This window comes from Electrophorus electricus, chromosome 10 (assembly GCF_013358815.1).
Source record: "Electrophorus electricus isolate fEleEle1 chromosome 10, fEleEle1.pri, whole genome shotgun sequence".
NCBI classification, from domain to species: domain Eukaryota; kingdom Metazoa; phylum Chordata; class Actinopteri; order Gymnotiformes; family Gymnotidae; genus Electrophorus; species Electrophorus electricus.
In genome coordinates this window covers 13053067-13076628 of record NC_049544.1, presented here as the reverse complement: position 1 = coordinate 13076628, position 23562 = coordinate 13053067, and the positions used below count along the sequence as shown (strand labels likewise).

Genomic DNA, 23562 nt, shown 5'->3' with positions numbered 1-23562 from the left:
GTCATCTTAACTACTCGAAAATGTGACATTACATTTTTGCACTGCTTTAATGTTTAAAACTCAGTAAAAATGTTTCTTCATAGTAGGGGAAGGGTGACAGACAGAACCCCTGCAGTTCTGTGATAGTACATAAAATATTTACTGAGTATAAGTCTGTGGTGGCTCAAACGTCCCAAAAGGACACCAAAATCAGTGTTTTTGGCTGCAAAGCTCGAGAGTTTATACATTCAGGACAATGAGTCGGCAGTTTTAATCGCAGTTTAAACAGATGTTCCGAAGATGCATGTGATGCACGTCAGATTGATAAATGCCCTTTTGGATGCCAAACGTTGCACACAAGCGACTTTCATTTTTACGAATTTGATTGGAAAATGGCTTTGTCGTGTGTTTGTATATCTTAAACCAGAGCATGAAGAGAGTCCTTATTTAAATTCCGCTCACATCTTTGCACTCAGTGCATGTGTGTCCTCGCAACCTGCGGTACACGGCTACACAGGTGCGAAGGCGTTTGACTTCTTTTGGCGCACCGAGGGGAGGGCGGTACTTGGAGCGCTGCCTGTCAGTGAACGTTTAAATACAAGGAGCATAGGCATTAAAGCGATCCAGTCCGAACCTTCTGTCATTCTAGCAAGCATCATCGACGTACACTGAAAACATGGCAAACGCGTACCTTCAAGGAGCTGAGATTTCTGCTTCTCAGTTCCTGGAAATCTTTCATCATTATGATAAGGATGGTAATTTATCTCCTTTTATAGTGGAACGAAGACATATTGAAGTGATTTTTTTAAACCAGTTTCAAAGTTTCAATCTTCTGCAAGGATCTTTATTTAAAGAGAGTTTCCGTAGCATCTATATATTCAACATTATTTTCAAATCAAACATAATATGCTATAATTTGACTTACTGCATTTGTCCATAAAATTATTTAAAATCTGACTTTAAATCTGTTATTTTTTCGGAGATATTTTTGGCACGCTCAAATTCCCATCTCCTCAAAATTGCTGTACGTTCAATGTCAGTGATGTGGCGATGTAAATTCTCCCAGGTAATGGATATATCGAGGGAAAGGAGTTGCAGAACTTTATTAAGGAACTTCAGCACGCTCGGAAACAAGCAGGACTGGTAGGTTATACATCCAATCTGCTAGCGGTGTCTGTTTTCACGGTTTTGTGTCTTTCTAATATTAAATACATTTATATTATTATTATTATTATTATTATTATTATTATTATTATTATTATTATTATTATACATATTTTTTGAACTGCTTCTGTATCCACAATGCATTCAGTGGCTATGTAGTGTATTTTGTAATTGTGTAGCGTATATTATGTTCATGAAGGATTAAACTAAATGCACTCAGTGTTAAGCTTGCACCAAATTCGGACTTTGCTAAAAGAAAATTACTGCCATTACAAAGAGTTATGAATGTGTCTGTCACAGAAGTGTTATACAATATGCCATCGTCTTCATTATCATTTTGGTAGGTTTCACCTTTGTGACATTACCAGTATGTCATCTGCAGGGTTATTGTGCATTTGTGGGGATGTTTTCTAAGCTTTGCAGTATTACTGAGAAACTGTTTCCATAGTATATACTTTGTATATACAAAGTATATACTGTATACTGTATGTGGTATTCAGTAGGCTTTCTATTAGTTTTCTGCTTGTAACATACATTATAGTAAGATGGAAACAAATTGTCTAATTTTTTTCTTCTCTCAATCAGACTTGCTCATGTATTGTAAGAGAAATAATATCCTGAGATAGGGACTTGTATTGGTCATCTCTCATATCTGAGTGGAAAGCCATCTTTCAACAGGCATTGGGGTGACTTTCTGCTACACAGAGGTGGAGCGCTATGTAATAATAGATTTATACTTCCACATAATAATAGGTTTAATAAGTTTATACTTCTACGTAATAATAGGTTTAATAGGTTTATACTTCTACGTAATAATAGGTTTAATAGGTTTATACATCCACGTAATAATAGGTTTAATAGGTTTATACTTCCACGTAATAATAGGTTTAATAGGTTTATACTTCTCAGTACCAGGATAACTAGAGGGCAAATTTCTTAACCTTATACTTAAACCTATTATTATTGAGGATTTAGAATGGCTAAGTAGAAAATTAATAGTACATGCAGATATTTATGACAAACATTTAGGCAAAAGAGTTACTCCTAAGAAGGACTGCATTTTAGCAGAGTCCGGTCTTTCCCCAAGCAAATACTTACATGAAAGTCCAACAGCAGTGTTCCCATTTGAGATACAGAAAGAGCAATTCACATAGACCATTTTTCAAATTTAATTCGTGGGAATGCAGACAGATGTTTAGTTTTCATTTCTATGTGATAAAGTACTCAAAAATAGCAGGCATGTACAAATTTCATCTGCAGAGATTAGGTGCTATTATGACAGGAAAGAAATCTAATGTTCTTGTGATTAAAGTAGAAGAAATGTTCACCAACCTTTTTGTAAACTAAATACCATATGCACTGAGTTCTAGCAACACAAGATCAAAAGCCTTTAAATGACAGTAGTGACTCTTCCATGGTTATTTATTTTGTCAACATAATTCCCTTGTCTGATTATTTGCTGTTCATTTTCAAGTTTGCATGTATAGCCCAGTATTGCTTTTAATGACTAACACAGAAAAACTGCGGATTGCCTAACACCTGGTGACATTATACGCAACAGTGGATTTAAATGCTCTCTGGACTATAAGTACATTCTGGCTGAATCATTTTGTTCAGACAAAGTCCAATCTAATAGATTTTCTTTCTGTTGATATCAGATATAAGCACTGAATACCAAGTCCAAGTGTGAGAGATGAAAACCTCTAAAAGTCTGACAATACAATTTACAAGTCATTAAAGACTCAGCACCTGTAAAAGCCATGGGCAAATACCATATGTGGACACCTGAATAGATATAAGCTATATGGTTTCTCTTTAGAATGCGTAAGTCCTGTGTGTGAACAAGGGATTAAGAACATAGGACCAGTAAATACCAGTCATATCTATCATATAAGTGTTTCATAAAGTGCCCATGGCATAAGATTACAGTCCAATTTCCCTTTAATGCATTTGCTGCAAGGCACTAATTTATTGTGAGAGCAGCACTGCATGATGAGATGAAACTGAAAGCAGTATGGACATTACCCTATAGATGGGCAATCACATTTACAATTCCAAAAAAGTTGCTATGTCATCCATCCTTGTGCACTGTCAACAATCTACAATGAATTCTCATTGTGTATAATGTGACAGTTATGCAATTCCATAGCCCTCTCACATTAGCACAAGCTGCCATCAATAAGGTCAGATTAGTTCTATTGATAGGGGAAGCTACAGGACTAAAACAGCAATATATGGAATCATGTCTTTGATATCATTTGGTGTTAGAAATTTCATTCAGTACAATAAAGCTCATTCTTTTGTGCCCCAGGGGGTATGTGGTTATTTTGTTTTGTTTGTTTTTCCATGGTATTTTGCTGAATTAGGTGAATTAGTGAAGTCTAACATCCCAGCCCCAACACCCTCCAAGCTCACTTTAAACATAAACCCACAATGGTTTGTGTTTAAAGATGTGAGCACAATGCATCAACAGTACCATCAGTTCTATATGGGCTTTACACAGTCACCTCCTAACCTATAAAATCCATATTCTCCTCCCCAGCGACTAAAGCCGTACCCAGCCCCACCTGGCACTATTAATGCATACTCAGTACCACCAATTCACCAGCACTGCAGATCCATAATGGCCTCCCCGGTGACCAAGGCCACACCCAGCCCCATGCCCCATTAATGGTTGCTTAGTGCCACCAGTTCCATCTTGATCTACCACATTACACAATGACATGACACAACAACGCACTCACCAATCCAATACTCCATGTCCTAAAACACTGAACATCTCAGCTATTCCTCCTTTGCAGTGCATTTCAACAGCTAACCTGTGATCTTCTTATGCACAGCCACTGCCTAACCCATTCATCTACTTCTGATAACTCCTTCCCAGTTATCCTTAGTATTCAGCCTCTAAAACCAAACTGCATAAGCAAGAATGTGGCAGACAAATCCCCTAACATATATCTCTATAATTCTTATATGTGCCTACCACCTGTGGTCTCTCACCTCAGTCACCAAATCTGCAAACTTCAGCTTCTTCCTTTCAAAAGCTTCCACTGCATCCTCAAATGGAATTGTTAACTCTATAAAATGAATCTGTTTACTTTCAGAGTACATCATCATCCCCAGCCTCAGCATAGTTAATTCAATGCACTGTGGAACCTGTAATTTTTTTTACCTACATCTGCTAGCAATTTCCAATCTCGTGCTTCACCTCATCTACCAATATTTATAGCCTGTGCTCGCTCTCCAATACATTGCCCCTCATGCACAAACCTAACCGCTTCATTCATACTACTGCTAGACAAAGCTTTAACCTCTAAGCTCTTATTATCAAAAAAAACATACTGAAATGCAAAACCCTCGATTATGTCTCCATGTATAACATCCCTGCAAAACACTAACGTTACATGCTGATAATATATGTTCCAGTGTGCCAACCCCCACTTAATTTACAACTAGGATCTTCACCTACCCACTATACAAAGTTTAGAAGGATGTCATAAATCGTCCAAGCAAAGATTTAATATGACTCGCATCCAATGCCCACAACTCTTGCCAGGTGATTTTCTGCTTCTCCAGATTTTCCCACTGAAGCTTGTTTTCCCTGCGATGCTGCTGTTACGCACCATTCATCCTCTTCCTGCTCGTAAATAAAACTAGTCATCATTTACCTTCTCTCTAGTGATGTGGTCTTATTAAATGCTCTCCACAAATCACCTGATCCAAGACCCGATTTTTCATATTGCACTTGGTCCATAACCTCCCTTCATTCTTGGCTAACTGCAATGCCACTTGCAGATTCCACTTTCACCCTGCTTTCATGACTGGCTCCAACACTTTTATTTCCAGTCTTAGACCCTAACAAAATCATCTTACAACTCACTTTAGCACATTTAAATTCATCACCTAAACTTAATAGTTGCTCTCCTATACCATGCCACACTACTTTAATAATGCAGAACCTCTAGCCACTTCCTTATAGCCTTGTTCATAATCCTCTCTAGCCTCTGTAATTGTAACCTCATAAACCATCAGTGGCCATCTAATACAAGCCAAACGAGAGACACCACAATTTCAGTTTTCCTATCAATAGCCTTCACCAATTCTGTTTTCAGCCCCACAGCTTGCTCTTTATCGTTAATACTGCACTATACTGTTTACCTAAACTCTTAACTGACTTATCCAGTGTAGAAGATATCAGTTCTCCTTCCATCAAAAAATATTCTCGCACAAGTTTTCCTTTCACAATTGACAAACTTATACACCTGTTAGGTTTTACCTTGCCCACCTAAAATGATCATTTATCTTTTGTAGCAACCACTGGGTCCATGGCACAGTAGTTGTGAGCGTTGTCTTGCCATCCATGTATGCCATAATTGGAGGGACCCAGACACCAACCTGCAGCCTCTCCCTACCTACAACCTACTTTAGAAGCCCTAATTGTCACCTCCATCGACCATCATAAACACTAATGGTGAAACAGAACAGCCAGCCATTATACCTATTTCCTATTGTTCAATATAAGCATCAACCAGCCTAGTGATGCCTTCACCTCTGGGGAGCACCCCTGCGTGTGACGCTTTCCATATGTCCTTCCGCACATGACTGTCCTTTCCATCAGGGCCATGCCTATGTCCCTCACCAGGGATCCTTACACTGGGCTTCACCATCCCCTCACGGCAGGGGTGGGTTCATCAACCTTGGGCACACTCCCAATGGCCTCGCCACCATCCCAATTCTGACACCATTTGTCACCCTACCCAGGACTTGAACCCCACTTGAACTAACTCTTTGGCATAGCAGCCAGAGCACCCATTTAACCTTCCTAAGTGGCGGTCTCTATCACAGTGACCTTAACTCCTGAATGAATCTATCTCTATATCTCTATCTCTATATATCTCTATATCTTTTTCTACTCGCTGTCTTGAATTCATTATGCCTTTTCCCTTTTCTGTTTTCTGCAAATTACCAAACCTTGCCATCCCATATTCATACATACAATTACCTAAGCTGTTGATTGTATTCTCTGCTGATCCCTTCAACATGACCACTATGCCTTTCAGATCCTCACTGACACTCCTCCAACCTACCTTTTATGAAGCTTGTTTAGTTTATATATGAGATATATGTAACAACATGTATTATTTCTTGACCCATGCACTCTCTTGCCTTGTTCCTCTCATCCAGCAAACTATTGCACACATATAATAAGCTTTTTGGTCTCTGTTTGTACAGCAGTATGTCAAAAACCATTCAGCATTGCTCTGTGAGTGTAGAAGAACCACAGACTTATATATGAAATTATATATATTCAACTTATATATTAAAGTTGAATAGCATGATGTGTGAATTGCCTGGTATCATTATAATGACATTTTAATAATTTTTTTAATGCTTTTAGTGAGAACTTTGTAATTTTTTTTAATGATTCAGCTCATGGTGATCAGGTTCCTTCTTTATTATTAAATGTATTTTATAGGAACTAACAGATCAAATGAGGGCTTTTGTGGAAGAATATGAGAAAAATGATGACGTAAAGATGGATATTACTGAGGTAAGAAATCTGCCAAATCTAAAAATGTATAACATCTGTTAATTCTTTCTTTAATTTCTAAAATATAAACGATTCTGCATGTGGTATGCATCATCTCTCTAGCACCAACAAATAGTTTTGAAATATTGCAGTTTGACTGTGAAAATGATGAAACATCATGAAACATGGGCTCTTGTTATATGAGCTTCACTTCAAGGTGACTGACACACAGACTGGAGCTGTTTTCATGTGTTTCTCAGAATTATTATTATTTATTTACAGACATGAATAACCATGAAATATGACAATTTGACTGTACAAAGGTGTATGTGAGGGTCATGATTCCTAGACTTACCTAGCTTCATAGAAGTGCTCGTCGAGTTCGGCAATGGTCTGTTTATATTGCCAAATTAAGCTATAGGCTATTGAAAGCAATAAAAAAGTGACCCACCACAGTAAATAGGGGGTAGTCTTCCCCCCCTACAGTGGCCCGGAAGATCAGATCACTACAACATTTATAAAGCAAACAAAAGTCAAGAACGCAACAGCATTAAATCAGAACACAAACACATTAAGGAAGAACACAACATTTCCAAAAATGAAGCGTTGCAAAACACTGCATTTTGTGAAAAACCCACTGCATTTATGAGCCAAACAAAAGTTGAGAACACAAATATTTTAAAGCAGAGCACAACATCATTAAACAAAATGAAAAACATTTACAAAAACCCTGCATTTCACCTCGCTCACTGGAAGTGCTCCTGGCCAAAAGGGGTCAACGTTTCCATCTGAAAGATGTACGAGGAGTGAATGATTGCTCACAGAATTGCAACCAAGGTAAGTTAATTTAATTTTGTTTTCTTTCTATCCCTTCTTAACATTAAGAGTTGTGATTTAGACATCATAGTGATTCAAATTGACAAAGGTACAAGTTACATACAAGGTATGTACATACAAGATATACAAGGTACATACAAGGTACAGACAGTTAGATAGCAACAAGCGGATGTTAATATCAAATTAAATGTTACTTTATTCACTCTTGTTACAGATGAGCATTTGTTCATACAAACTGGAAGACTGCCATACATTTTGTGGTGCATGTGGTGCAATATCTAGTTTTTTAAAGGTGCAGGCAATGAAGTCTCTAATGTCTGCCAGGCTAGTGCAGGTAACAATCACAAATACTGGCAGATGAAGCTGTCATTTGTTAAGTGCTCGCATATGAATCAGAAGCTAAAAGTAATTTAGGTTGAGGATAAAATGACATTTTAATCCAAATTAAACCTAATTAGAGTGTGGGTTTGTTTTTGTTTTTTGGTAAACAGGCAGCTCAGAAGATAAATCTTGTAATTAATTTATGAATTTCATTTATGAGCTTTAAAACAGAAGGAAAGAAAACCATTCTTTATATAAAAAAGATCTGAGTCAAAGTCCCAGGCAAAAACAATTAAGGTGCCCATGTTTATATGTAGGTATTATTGCCAAGACTATTTGTATTCATAATCTAATGTCACATACAGTTATCATTTTGCTGTTGGTCACCATTTTGTTACATTTCTACTTTTTTTACTTCAGATAAGTTTTGGAATTATCTGACAAACAGATAACCTTCAAGACAGAAGTTAAATCTGTAATGGAGAAATTGCTATCCCTTCATGTTCAGCTTAGTTGGTCTTCTGGGCAACATTTGGCAGCCTCTACCAAAAAACAAAGATTTAAATCTGGACATGTAAGACGGCCCATACATTATGATATAACCTGATGGCACTGAAATAAGTGTGGAAGCCATACAAAAAGATTACATTTGTATATTTGAACTTGAAGAGTTCTTGAATAATATCCCATTGCAGCATATACCATGACAAACCAGTGTGAACAAACAAATTAGATGTTGTCTAACCAGACAATATTATAACTGATATCATAAAGTTAAGCCTAATTTATAAAGTATCTTAAGTTGATCAACTATCATAATCAAGTTTAATAAGAAAACATTTAAAACCTATCATAATCAATAAATTATTTTTAAAATTACAGTTGAGAATCTTCAAGAATGGAATAATGGAATATGACCAAAGGGTCCATGCCATCTGAACATAATCCACTTTCAGACACGGCAGTATGCATCAGTCTTTACTATTCAAGTTCCCTAAATGTATTTAACCACGGTTCTGAAGTCTGCTCTTAGTCTCCGTTTGACCTGCACATTTTCAACCATTCCCTCTCTAACATACCTCTTCTAGCTCATGAGGGTTTTTTATCTTTGACCCCAACTTTCCCCAATATCTGGGATATGCGGAGAGAATCAGTTCATTGTACAGTCCATGTGTATATGTATATATGACAAAATAAAGGCATGTGGTGTACATGTGTATGTGTCAATATGACACAATTCCATCTGGCCCAGATAGTTTACTGATGAGCTGGATCAGGTGTACTGTGAGAAGGGAATTGTTGAAAATGTGAAGACCAGAGGAAATTCAGAAACACTGTAATAGATAAGTGATCTGTTACTTAAGAATTTTCGACAGCTATGGGAAGGTACAGCTCAGTGAAGTAGGCAGCTCTAGGATACAGGAAGAGCACTGACATTCTGTAGAGACTACCTTGATACTGAAGGTTTCCAAATGTGACTTTAGCATTCATCTCAGAATTTTCTATAACACGTTTGCAGTTACAAATATATCCATACATATGTAACCAGCTACTCTTATTTTAACTTTGCCTTTTTAGAGCAAAGAACGAAAATCTCCCTACAGGACATCTTGATGTTTGCAACGGGATTAAACACACTGCCACAATCTGGAATCCAGCCACAACCAAGCTTTTAATGACAAGGGAAGGACAAAAAGAAGAGAGTTTGCAATAAGATGTGGTTTGTGGGTACCACAGCTGAGCTGCAGCTGAGCATGTTCTTGGGTTTATTCGCTATCCTGAAGGAGTAGTCATGGTTTTCCAGATTGGTGTATCACATTGTGTCAAACATGGTCTGCTTGACTGCAATTGATTCAATAATTTTTAACTTCATAAGCTTGTTGAAATATTTATAGGGGAGCAAAACCTTGATGCACAAGCTTCATGATAAGCAGCTTGAGTTTTTCAAGTTTTTCATGGCTTGTTTTATTAAAGCTGATCACCTCATGGATGTGTCTCCAAAAGCAATGATAAATATGGTGATTGAAGACAAGTTACTACCTCCGATGGAAATCTATAATTGAAAAAGAGGCAGATGCCATCTGACTTTAACTGCAGCAGAAGTTGCCTTTAGAGAGTTCAGTCTTACAATTACTGTCTGCCCTGGTCCCCACTCTCAGAAGCCACTCACAGGCTGGGATCCACCTGAGAAACTGGCCACTAAGCTGCAACAGGGAGTGTTGATGTACACTTTGAAATTGTAAGCTACATTGCTTGGCCCCTTTCAGAGAAGGGGAAGACCTGGATTGGTGGGCCCATGTCTTTTGAATTATTGAAGTACCCATCATCAAGCAACGTCGTGAAGGGTGCTTTGTCCATATTCCACGGTCCTTTGGTGGAATCATCATTCAACACCATGGGTGTGATATAACTGACCCAAGAGCACCAACATGATTATCGCCACATTAAATGTAATGCAGACTGTGAAGTAAACCCTGAAGGACAGTAACAAGACTGCAGTGGAGAAGGGATGATTCAAAATATGGGAAGATAAAATCAGCAAGAGCAACAGCCAAAGCCAGACTTCAACGCATTCTGATGAAAGGCAGGAGGAGATTTGAGGAGTATGGTGCTGGCCATCCATGAGTGCTGAGGAGAGCAACGGGCTACGCTGAGGCATACAGCAAAACAAAGGAAGTGAGCCCTTAAAATATTGCTGTCTGAATGAATATTTAGGGTTTAATTTGCACAAAAATATGGCATATTCCTTTTTTCCCCCAAAAATGTCATTTTGATGCATTTCTATTTTTTGAAGTACATTTGATACATTTATATGCATACATATTCAGTTTTTGTTACTTGTCAAGTAATTGTGAATGGAGATTACATTTTTTTTCTTTAATTTAGTTTTCATTTATTGTTTTATTTTTGTTTATGAATTGTACTAATTACATGCTTGTAGTAGAGTGAATAAAAAGTTATTAATAAAAATGTGTTGTCTGCTTATGTTTGACTTGTTAATGTATTCAGCTCCCACATCTGTTAAGTCCTTTTATATATGTTTTATATAAGGTAGTTTTACCCTGTTAGAATTTGTTTTCAGGCAGCTACAAATACACTAGCAATAACTAGAAATTAGCATGTAAAGCTTGGGATGTCAGATGCTCTACTTTTCCACCACTTTTTCTTCAGCTTCTTATTTGCATATGTTTTGCTAACTAGCTACATAAAACAGTTAAAAATGCCAACAATTCAGCACTGATTGGCTGCATGTGCCACTCCTTGCATGTCTAGTGGCCAGGAGCGCTTCCGGTTTGAGCGAGATCAAATGCAGCGTTTTGGAAAATGTTTCTCATTTCAGTTAATGCTGTTGTGTTCTGCATCAGTGTATTTGTGGTCTCAACTTCTTTTTGCCTCGGAAATGCTGTGGTATTTTTGCCAAACATAGCGTTTTTAGAATGCTTAATTTTTCAGAAATGTCATGTTCTTTGTGCTCTGATTTACTGCTGTTGCGTCTCAACTTTTGTTTACTTCATAAATGCTGCTGCGGTTTGGCTTTCTGGGCCACTGTACTGGGGCTCTCTAGAGAGTTATTTCTATATATACACAGATATTCTATTGATCAGAATAAATTATACTGACTTTAGTGTTGATGTAAATAAATGTCAAATATTAATATAAGTAATATAATTTTTGTTACAGTTGGCAAAAATATTACCCACAGAGGAAAATTTCTTCCTGTTTTTCCGTCAGCAAGTGAAGTCCTGTGCAGAATTTATGGAGGTATTTGCAGACTTGTTTTAATCTTTGCATGCTTGTTACTGTAAACTGATTGCAGCTGTTGCCAACCCTGCTCCTTGATGTTATTTAAAAAATAATAATAATAACTTTTTAACATTTAAAACTGACTTTGAGAATAAAAGCAGGTTATGTTTAAAGATCAGAGTTCACTGCTTATGGAAATGTCCAGATGACCGCAATTGTGGTAACATGCTAGAAGAAGTCTTATAGAAGTCATCTTTCCAAACAGGCCTGGCGAAAATATGATGCTGATCACAGTGGCTACATTGAATCTGATGAGCTTAAGGTGAGACTAAACAGTGTCCTATAATGACCTGATAGAGCTGGCTTATTATCAGACTTGTACCTATCATAAAACTCTGCACAACAGTGTAGCATAAAGACATTTTTCCTGTCTCATTTTTTGTGCTATTGTAAGTGAAACACATTCCCTCTGGCTAACATCCTAAGTGCTACCTGTCAGCCTTACCTGTCCTCTATTGATTTGTCACTCAGAAACAACAATTAACCTTTCAGAAGTGATTTTCATAGCTAGTGCAGTTCAAGATGTTATTTACTGGGCCAGTCACAGCCAAGTGATCCATAAGCTTTCTCTCAAGTAATGCCCTTTTCCACTGACACATATATTTATAAAACTGTGGGCCTAAGCATTTGAATGAAATAGAGAAGTACACGAAAACCTGCAAGAAACTGTAACATTAGCACTGACCCACAGTCACAAAGCTCAGGGGGGAAAAGTTAGAATGCAGAGAAAAAGAAAAAGAATTACCATCAGAGAGATGCATTTTTGAATAAATGTCTGATTTTTGATCATTGTATGATTAAAGATCTACATAGAAGGACATACTGGGGGACTGACTGCAGACTTGACAGCTACTGGGAAACCATTAGAGATTATGTTTTAGGAAACAGCATGGTAGTCATGCTTAATGTGAAAAGCAAACAAAGCTAATGCCAATTAATGTCTGTTTCTCTTTTTGTAAAGATCTTTAAAAGTGCTAAATAAATAAAGTGTATCATTTTATTATTATGTTTATTTGAATGTGTAAGTTATATATAAATGAATGTAGAAGAAATTTGAACTGTAAATCAGTTTCTGCAAGGAAACCCTCAGCAATTAGGGTAAAGCTTTTGTACAGTAAGTGATCCAATGTGACTGCAGAATTTTTTGAGTGACCTTCTTCAAAGAGCAAAGAAAACCTATGATGAGCAGAAGTTACAAGATTACACAGCAACCATGGTAAGGGAGCCATGAATGCTGCTATCAACAAGTCAGTGCTTAATTCCATTTTGCAGTTTCCCTATTTGCAACTGAAACATTCTTTGCTTGCAGTTCAAAATATTTGATTCAAATAACGATGGAAAATTGTGCCTGGCAGAAATGGCAAGGTTTGTTTAATTAACTCCTTGATAAAGTTTCCAATTCTTTGGCTGTTTAGCAGTTCTCAATGTGCTTTAGCATTGCTACTAAAGTTCTACTATTTAATTTCACAACAGGCTACTTCCAGAGCAAGAGAACTTCCTGCTTAAATTTCAGGTTTGCTTCTATCAAGGCTAACCATTAAGTCATACCGCAGTGATTCTTATTGTATTTTCTTATGAGTAAAAATGATCCAAATGATTTCTCCCATAGGGGGTAAAAATGGACACAAAAGAGTTCAACAAGATTTTTGACCTATACGATAAGGTATGTACATAACACAATATTCATTCAAATTATGAAACTTGCATGTCTAACAATGCCAAATATTTAATCTGAGTTTTAAGTGCAAAGATCAATTAGACATTTTCAGGTTCTGCATCTATACTCCTAAGGCTAGTCCTAAGGATAGAAGTTATCCGTATGCAGAGAGTAGAGTAGTTCACTTCTAGCACCATTGAGTCCTTGGCTCTAGCTTTACTCTAATGTATTAGTTGAGTTTTTTCTGCATAGGATAGCACCTCTGCTCCTTATTGACTAGCAGATTCAGTTTGCATACCTGCAGATGCATACCTTCAGCTGCTAGGCTATCTGTATACCACAGTGAGGATTTAGCATTAAAGAATAGAGCACATACTCTACTAACACATTCTACACATATCTGTTATATCCATATATTGTTTGTTAATGAACATGGTCATTAAGCTCCACCAGTCATTCAGATGGAAGTGGCAAAATGTCACAGTATTGGCCTGAGGCTGGTAATACAGTACACCATGGAGGATACACCCTCTACTTTGTGTTTTACAGGGAATACCTATGGAAAAGATTTCGACATCATATGTACATTATCAAGAGTATCTAAGAGCAATCTATGCACCAGAGCAGGTTGTCTGCTTAAGAAATTAAATGGAAAATGGCTTATTTTTCAAAGTTTACATAACAATTCACTAGCCATTACATGTTTGTAGCATGAACTGAGCTGCAAAACCAGTGTGTCATTGCACTGACTTTGTGTGCAAAACCAATCCTCATTGCCTGCTTTAACTCTTTCTATCTCTGAGGAGAAATGGCAGTAAATGAAGTGGTGTGACATAACACTTCTGGCATGCCTGATGAACACCTGTGTGCCTGTCTTTCCCTCTATCCCATCATCTTCCAGGACAGGAGCGGCTACGTTGACGAGAATGAGCTTGAAGCCTTGCTCAAAGACCTGTGCAAGATTAAAAAGGTGAGGCTCCCTGCCAAAGCCAGTCCACAGAATTTCTGTTTTAAAGATAAGAGGAACATCGCTCAAAAACAACCTGCTAGCAGTTACCAGATGGGCTAAGGCAAACCCAGTTTCTTAGGGCAGACTCAAAAAGGCATGTTAATATCAGAATCCCATCTCCTGCCTTGTGTGTGTCCGCCCTGCAGGCAGAGATCTGAGAGATAAACATGGCTAACTATCCACAATAAAATGGCTTTTAGTGTTGAATGCTGTTTTCACTTTTATACTTTGCAATTGTTTTAGCACAGCAAAAATCTGGAATAACATTGGGCATCAAAATGTATCTTATTTTTTGTCCCAAAGACTAAAATTAGTGGTCCTTATAGAACTTCTTATGCTGAATTCTAATCTGTTTTTGGAACATTTCTATCAGCCAGGTTTTGAGAGGATTTTAAGAGCCTCCAATTCCAATAAGTATAAGTATTCATAAACAAGGCTGTTATCACACTTAAAATGTACATTCTTTCTTCTAAAATGTATGATTTTCACCAATATTTGACCACAAAACATTATTCTTCAGTATCCAGGAATAGTCATCCAACATAGAGGATTCATTTTCCTTAGTAACACTTTTCTATGTTAAACATCTATATACATATGCAAGGATACTGGAACAAAAAAACAATGGACTATAGAAACATTCTGAAAACATTATTTGGATCCAGCATGCAAAATACACAATGAATGGGTATTTTTGCATCAGACAAAATCTTTGTTCTATATAGTTATACTATCTTAGGCCATCAAATCATTTCCCATTTTGTATCTTATGGCATTCTGTGGGCCATAACTAATTATACAGGTGAGAAACAGCAGTCACGGAGGATTTTTTTTTGTCTCACAGGTTCTAGAAATCAGCAATCTCTCCACATACAAGAATGCAATCATGGCTCTGTCTGATGGTGGGAAACTTTACAGAGCAGAGTTGGCGCTGGTGTTGTGTGCTGAAGAATTGTGAGATTCTCCCGTCAACTTCTCTGACCACTTCTCCCCCCAATCACTACCACCATCCTCTCCATACACATACCACCACCAGCAAAGCTCTTTGCTCTTCGTGTCACATATGTGAAGATATCTAGAAACTGGAAGTATTGCTGTTCTTTCCTTTTGGGATCTTGTCATCTTCAGCCTGAGTGTATGTAGGCAAAGACCGGGGACTGATTGCTTATTATTTTCAGTCTGTCCTTTCTATACAGTTTCTAAATGTACAGATTTTGTAAAGATGAAACTGATGTAATACCTGACCTGAACATTGGACTCTACATACATGAAGCATGAGACCACCCTAGTAGAGACAAGACATACACTCACTCCAAATTAACTCAAATCATATTCCAACTACAAATCAGTGAATAATTTCCCAATAAAAATTGACCTATCCTATAATGTTGTACCCACAGCAAAGTGTTAGAGGAATGTGGATGGTATAAATGTGATATGGCATAAAACTGTGACATAGAGAAGTACTTGTATGCAATATCCAGTAGGCTAAATTTATGTTTGCAGTGCATGTTTGCAATTGAAGGCAAGCCTTGCAGTGAGACATTAATGACTCTGTAAGTACATACCATGCTATACCGACGGCATCGCCCTAGCCCACTCTGCAATCTCATGTCAACATTTACACTGTAAAGAATGACATGCTCTACCAGAGACACTGTGTAAGAGGATCTTATGCTTATTAAAGTACTACCTGAACTAGTGTTGTGGTATGCTCTCATGATTTCATGCTGCACTTACATTCTTTCTAATCTAGTATGTTTTCATTTTGGGCAAAGTAGTAAGGTTCATAATAGCAGTGCAACGTTTGTTGGTACAGATGAAGAGTTAAACAATTCAAGATTTTATCTTATAATGGAGCTGGTGATCTCTTCAATTTGAGAAACGCACAGGGCCAACTTATCTTGAACATTTGCCACAACATGCTCCAAAACCCAAGATACTGCTACTGGAAAAAAAAAACTGCCATCTGTCAGTGAACAGAAATTAAAGGTTAAACATGCTTGTTAGAGTACTAAACTAAGGTGATTCAAATTATTCATGAGTCAGGTCAAGATTCTGAATATAATTCCTTTAAGAACAAGAAAGACCTTACAATGACCTTCCCATATCTGTGCAAGCACTGCGTTTCTTGGTCAGTCCAACTTAGATTATAGACCTATAAAAAACTGCTTTTTCATTCAGTTTAATGGCTCTCTCTTAGCACCGTTTCTTGTGTATGTTGTAAGCTATCAGACAAGAAGAGAAGCGAGACTGAGTGAATGCTGACAAACCATACTAGCATACTCCAGAGATCCTGTGTACTTTCTTACTGAAATTATTGAGATACATCAGAGGAAACAATAGGACATGCTTCTCTGAAAAATTACACTGCAACGTTTCAGAAAGTAACTGCAGTGAAGCTCAACAGTATCTCACAGCATGTTTAGGAGCTCATTTCAGCACGCCTTTACATCTCAAATCATAATGGCACTAATGGGCATCATCTGTCTTTCTTAGAAGCAGCTGTCAGCACCACCATAAGTACTGCAGAAATGAAAGGACCATTCTCTGCTCCTGTCCATCATGAGCCTTTTGTTTACAGTATAATTCAGTTTTGTACATATCTACTGTTGCACATGTTCAAGTCCTAATTAGCAGTATGTCATTGTTTCAAAGGAAAACTTATTTTAAGGCTTCCGTAATAACATTGATAAGTCTTCTTTGTACATTCTTTAAGCCCTTTTTGGAAATTGGAAGGAGCTATATTAACTTGGGAAGATATATTCATTTATTTTCTGTTAAAAAAAGTACATTTAGGGACTACAAGACAGTTCAGTATACATGGCTAAGCTTTGTTAAACTACAACAAAAAACTATTGAATCAGATAAATCAGACCAATGGCAATCTACTGTGAAAAGCCACTTTGGATAAGAGCATCTGCCAAATGTCGTCAGCGACACCACATAAGGCCTTTCTGAAGTTAGCCATATCAATAGAAATAACACTGACTACTGCATATGGACAGCATTGACATATGGTGCATGCAGAATGGTGCCGCTGTGAAGAGATCCTTTTGATTCTATCACAGTGGCAGTGTCATGGACAGCTCTAATAGTTTGGCAAACTTTTTCTATTATGCCCCATTTACTGATGACTAATGGAGTTTGAGATTCTCAAAGATGTTTAGTGAGGTCAGTCCTGAGACTGCAGTTAAGGAATTATTACGATCCTTTAGTGCTTCTGATCATGGCCTCCATCGTAGCCCACTCCTCTTTTGTGACCTAGAATGCAAAAAGTAATAATGTAGGAAAGTAAATATTACAGTAAACATGATCATATTTTGGCATCTACCAGAATAATGTATGTGTATTGCTGAAAGCTTTACCATTTTCAGTCCATTGAATTCGCCAGCCATAGACACATATTCACCACCATCCATTCTGATGATCTATGAATAGAGGAAATAACAGGAAACCTATAAATCAGATAACAAATAAAATATGGACTTTCTGGCAGGGCCACTCAGTCCCACTCTGTCACAATGGCATGTGTATTAAAGTGTAATTTATAATGCACTGTGTTATGTAACGTTTAAAGTTCCTCTTTTGTGCCATTCATGCCCCCCTTCTCAAACTCCGTGGATTCCCTATCAGAGGGAGTGGGGGAGAGATTCCCTATCAGCGGGAGTGTGCCCTTGACAGCAGCTTTCTTTCCCTGTGCCTGAAAGAAGAGAGGTCCTAAGGGGAAACTACAGCCTGAAGGAACAGCAGCGCTTTTCCACAAGGTCGGAGAACACTTACCGCACCCGATACCCAGCTGGCATAGTCACTACAGAGGTAAGCAGCCAGGTTGGCAATCTCTCCTGGGGTGCCTAGCCGACCTACTGGTATCCTCTCGATCATCGACTTTTCGAACATGCCTGTTGGATCCATGCGACTGAAGGCACCCTTCAGAATGCACGGGGGGAAATAATTAGTAAAATGGATACATACAGAATGTAAGGACCAGATACTGTCAGCAAGACAACTGAGAATGTGAGAGTCTGTGTCATAGCATTTTACATCTTTCTATTTAAAGTGGGAGAAGTACCTTTAACCTCCACTCTGCAGCTACACACTCCATAAAATCTCACACACACACACACACACACACACACACACACACACACACACACACACACACACACACACACACACACACACACACACACACACACACACACACACACACAACCTTGGTTTTGATTGGCCCTGGCTGAATAACGTTGAATCTCATTCCGTATCTTCCCCACTCTGCGGCTAGAGACCTGCAGGCATAAATGCAAACCCAATCAGCCAGGATCCTAATCAATCTTCAGCCTTCCTCATTTAAAACCATTCACTACCCTTCCAGATGCCATTATCTCCAAGACACCATTCACTTTTCCATTATGGCTACACTACAATGGCAACAGAACCAAGATGTGGGAAGGGGGTGAAGGAAACAAATTTGATCAGCCTGTTTTTGTAGGTCACTCAAAGGTAAACTAATCTATTTTGCTTTCTCACCTTATGTGATTCAATTCACAGAACCTACAGCATAATCAAAGATAATAAATATAATTAATTTAATTTATATTTTACCCATGAGAAAGATTCTTAAGGACTGTAATCCTGATAAAATGAACAGTGCAGTGGGAGCTTGGTGGTTAAGGTACTTCACTAGTAATTGGAAGATTGCCAGTTCAATCCCAACTGCTGCCAAGCTGCAGCTGTCGGGCTACTGAGCAAAACCCTTAACCCTCAGTTGCTCAAGTTGTATTCCATCATAATTGTAAGTTGCTTTGGAGATATATATATATGTAGCTACCACTACACACAAACTCTATCCATGTTTCATCAAAATGTTGCAGCAGTTTTGCAACTTGCTTCTTGAAGCGCAGAAATTGATTTCTAAAAAGCAGGGGTTTAAAAACATGCCGTCCTCTACAATGGGTTATACAATGACACATGGTGTCATTGTATGCTGTAAGATGAATAAGAATTCCATTTAGTAGTGAACTCCAAATTTCCTGTTGGATGTCTGTGTACATTTGGGGTACACATATATGGCAAGTTTCAAGATTTCAGACCTCAATCATTCTGCCGGAATTACATGGGCTGCCAGTCAGAGACAGCAGATGAGCAGATGCAGTGATTAAGATCCCCATTAATCACAGCAATACATCCTCCTCTGGCACATCCAGACTGGGAAAAGCCACCAATCCACAGACAGCATTCAAGATGAGAGTGAAAGACATCTATCTCTTATCATGTGGGTAGACCAGCAGGGGGGGTTGGTTGGTTTGGGGTTCTTTCTTTTTAATTCATGGAAATATACAAATACATAATTTACAGAATTGAATCATTACCACATTGTTTTCAAATTGGCATGCACATATACAGAAATGATAAGAAAATAACAAAACAACAAAATGCATACAGCTGGTCAACTGTTCCAATACAAAGGTCAGATGGTGATTGGGGGAGTGGAGTATGGCTAATGGAAGGCTAGTATTACATGATAGGGCAGCTTTTTAGCTTTTCAAAATACATCACTGGGTGCCATGTTTTATAAAATTTTCCAGTAAATTTTCAGTAATTAGGGCTGACTGAGGACATAATACAAGAATCTGCTTGGATTTGCAGTTCTTAAATCCAATTATAACAGTGTTGGTTTTAATTGGACAGGTATTTAATGGGAAATAAAAATGTAAAATAACCAAAAATAAATAAATAAATAAAAATTCACAAAGAAACAGAAAACCCCTGAGATAATTATTTGTGTTTAGAAAATGTTACGAAAATTTCATGAATTATTTCATATTGGGGAACAAAATTTTACTGCGTATCAATTTAGCCAATAGCAGGGGTTGATTTTGTGATTTTAGGGACCTAAACTGGTGTCCCCCCGATCACAAGTATTTACCTTGCTTTACTTTTGGCTTTCATGCTCACTTTTCCAGTTTGCTGTTGTACAGTGGTATGTGTCTGACCGTCACCGCTGCCTATGCTAGCGATCTGTCATTCTTTGAGTCGACTGTTTTAAGTGAACGATGGGAGCATTGAAGTGCAGAGCTGTTTTTTGTTGTTGTTGTTTTTAAGGCAAGTGAAATAGGTCCTGTAAATAACTCACTTGAAGTGCAGCTAGATCACCAAGTGAAACTTCATATCCATATCCAACTTCAGATTTAGAACCAAATCTCATCATACTACCGAAACATTTCTTTAACTCACATTTGAATTAAGTGCACTGTAAGTTACTGGAAAGTTTGAAAATACAAAGAATATAATAATAGAACATTTGACCTAAAGACCCTAACCCTAATGTATTCATCTTAAACCTGAAGGTCACAGCAATAGCACTCATGCCTAATAGCAATCAGTGATAAAGCTAACCAAGACAGACAACAGATTTAAGAATGCTGGGTCAGAACAATTATTTATCTTAAAATAACACTACAACAACCTTAATAAAAGAGTCATTACATTTAACAACACAGACATTAGCATAGACATTAAATTTCTACTGCTTCACTCTTCCAAACTGTGAACTCACACTAAGGCCTATTATCATCAACACTCAAGGGAACTGTGATCTTGATACAGAAAAATCACAGATTGAAATTTATCAACACATAAGAGTCTGCAGCAACAGAGAACACACAGTTTTAAACACACTAAAACATGTTCTTGCCTGTAAGTATGTCATAGTCATGTCTTACACTGTTGGCAGATGATGGAACAAGGCACGATTTCTTACATTGTCTTGTCTTGAATTATACATCAAGAATGTTGTATATCTTCTGTAGTTCAAATTGTCAGTATATTTTTAGCGGTCAATGCACATATGGCCCAGTGAGCCAGGCTACAATCAGATAGTTTACTTACTTGCACAGGGCCTCCACTCCAGCCTTAGCTGATGCACTGGGTGCCACAAACCCAGAGCCACTCTCAGCATAGATTGTGGTGATGGCCAGAAATGCAGCTCCTGAGAAGGCCAGTAAACAATTACAACCTCCTCTCAAACAAAGCATGTAAACGCAACCCATCAACTGCTAAAGAATGTTACACTGATTGGAATTGATTTTCTGTAAAATATAATCAGCATAGGAACCAAGTTGTGTCCAAGTGTCATCACTGAACATGATTTAGATTAAGGTTATAGGGAAAGAAACAGTGGTAGCCAACACCGCAGACTTGCATTTCTCTGCAAAATGCAAAGGTGAGGGAAAAGGCTAAAATAATGAAAAGGTAGCTAAAGCTCTTCCCCTTGCACACATATGGATGTCTGTTTGTTAACAGCATAGAAGTCTCACAGCCTTCACTTTACACAAGTTGCATTTTACAGTGCTGTGTACTGAATATATGCAAAGAACCAGAAATACAATGAAACTATGGTATAAAAATACAGAACTGCTAAACTCCATTTTACACACGCTGTATATGAAAGAGCATCCACACTGAAACCTGAGCATTTACTGCCATCTTGTGGTTTGTCTACTCAAATCCAGTAAGTGGATTTATCGAAATCCCTTGTTATCCAGCAATATATTCTATACTGTGGGTTATTCTCTGCTGGTTTACTGTGTCCTCGGGAGTAAAGTACAAAAAGTAACAAAGCAACCTTTATTTTCACACACGTAAAAGTAGTGATAATTAGGCTATCTATATCTCATAAAAACAATTTTCACCTTTATCAGCATTGATGAGACGTTTTCCAATGTCTAGGGTTACATTTGCTGTACCATTCAGAACTATGTCCGTGATAGTTTTCCAGGCATTGGTTGAGAGATTCTCTGAGGGGGAAATGAAATTCCCTGCAGCATTGTTTATCACCACCTGAAGGTCAAAGAGTGTAGGGAGATCCTGGTCTTTCAAGATGCATGTTTAGGTCAATTAATCAAAAACATCATCACATATCTAGGATCTGCAGAAGAATACTACACTTCAGGCAGCTGTACCCACATACATCAGGGAGCCCAACATGATCGACCACATAGTCCACTGCGGCCTTGACAGAAGCTGGATTTCTTACGTCACACTGCACGGCGTAAACCTGCAGCACACAAAACCATATCTGTAAACACTGGCCACCACAGAGCAAAAATGAAAAGCATTATAATGCACTTGTTGACATCAAGTTTAAATAATAGTATAAGAGAGTAACTGCCCTTTTTGTTAGGCAACAAAAAACAACTTTTCTATGTATTTTTTTGACCTGTAAAATTTACCTTATTGCAAGTCTGATGTGAAATTTCTTCTGCAGTTTGCTTCAAAACATCCAGTTTTCTGGAACAATGCAAAACTAATAGTCAGATGTGCAGTGAACACCCACAAGAAAACAAAATAACAAAAGAGACACAAAAACCCCACTGGTGCATTCTGCAGATAAAACCAGGTTTCAGTCCAAGGCCAAAAGGTCACAAGGCCAGTGAGACCATCAAATAGCTCTTAGCATTTCACTTACAGTGCAATGAGGCACTCGATCATGTTCCACAAATACAAAAGCAGATGGCTTTAAATGTGCATCTCTTACGTATAAATCTGTGCAAGGGAAGGGGTTACAACTGACCTGCTGGCTATAACACACTCTGCACCCAGGGCAGACAGAGTGGCGGTCATGCTTTTTCCCAGACCTGTACCGCCACCTGTGATGAACGCCACTTTGTTTTTAAAAGTGCCGGGCAGAAGCATAACTTTGTCAGAGGGAGGAAAGAATCTTGCCTGATGCGTACTGCTGCAACATAAAGCGTTGGTCCCATGTCCAAATAGCTGTGGGGGGAGGGGGGAGGGGGATGGGGGTCAAAAAGCTAACTACAGTTGACAGTAAGAAAGTCGATGTTTGACTGCGTAGTGCTCATCCAATACACTCGCAATGGAGGCGAGCGTTAAAGCATGACCTTCCTTAAACAATGACCTTTTACTTGTTCGGCCATGTCTTTTCCTAGCAGATGAAATATAAAAGTTGTGAATTACATATCTTGTCAATGATTTCAAATGTTGGTTTTTCATACTGATTATCTAGGATTTGCCTGATAGGTATTTTAAACTCCAAATAACTAGCAAACACTTAAACTTATAGTTCATAAAAGTTGTTGTACGCGTTTGAAAACATTGTTTACCCGTGCATGAAGAAAATATATCTGAAGCGCCTTTCGTCTACACGTCAAACTCCGAAGCAACATGTTCTCCCACCGTGCTAGTCGAGCTTAACCACCTATATAAACAAACACCCAGTTAACCTAACGCTAGCTAGCT

General features: G+C 38.0%; 2 protein-coding genes across 2 annotated transcripts; one reads left to right on the top strand and one right to left on the bottom strand.

Moving 5' to 3' along the window:
- Nucleotides 1–580: 580 nt before the first annotated feature.
- calb1 (calbindin 1) lies at nucleotides 581–16003 on the top strand. The gene is made up of 11 exons (XM_027001644.2): nucleotides 581–734; nucleotides 1046–1122; nucleotides 6620–6694; nucleotides 11513–11593; nucleotides 11841–11897; nucleotides 12774–12851; nucleotides 12945–13000; nucleotides 13109–13148; nucleotides 13245–13298; nucleotides 14194–14262; nucleotides 15146–16003. The coding sequence occupies exons 1-11, from the start codon at nucleotides 656–658 to the stop codon at nucleotides 15257–15259; spliced, it is 780 nt and encodes a 259-aa protein (XP_026857445.2). The 5' UTR covers nucleotides 581–655; the 3' UTR covers nucleotides 15260–16003.
- A 1045-nt stretch (nucleotides 16004–17048) lies between these two features.
- decr1 (2,4-dienoyl CoA reductase 1, mitochondrial) lies at nucleotides 17049–23562 on the bottom strand. The gene is made up of 10 exons (XM_027001619.2): nucleotides 23427–23562; nucleotides 22877–23076; nucleotides 22536–22593; nucleotides 22274–22360; nucleotides 21996–22143; nucleotides 21193–21292; nucleotides 18518–18590; nucleotides 18085–18231; nucleotides 17670–17732; nucleotides 17049–17565 (listed from the first exon to the last, which is right to left on the bottom strand). The coding sequence occupies exons 1-10, from the start codon at nucleotides 23487–23489 to the stop codon at nucleotides 17506–17508; spliced, it is 999 nt and encodes a 332-aa protein (XP_026857420.2). The 5' UTR covers nucleotides 23490–23562; the 3' UTR covers nucleotides 17049–17505.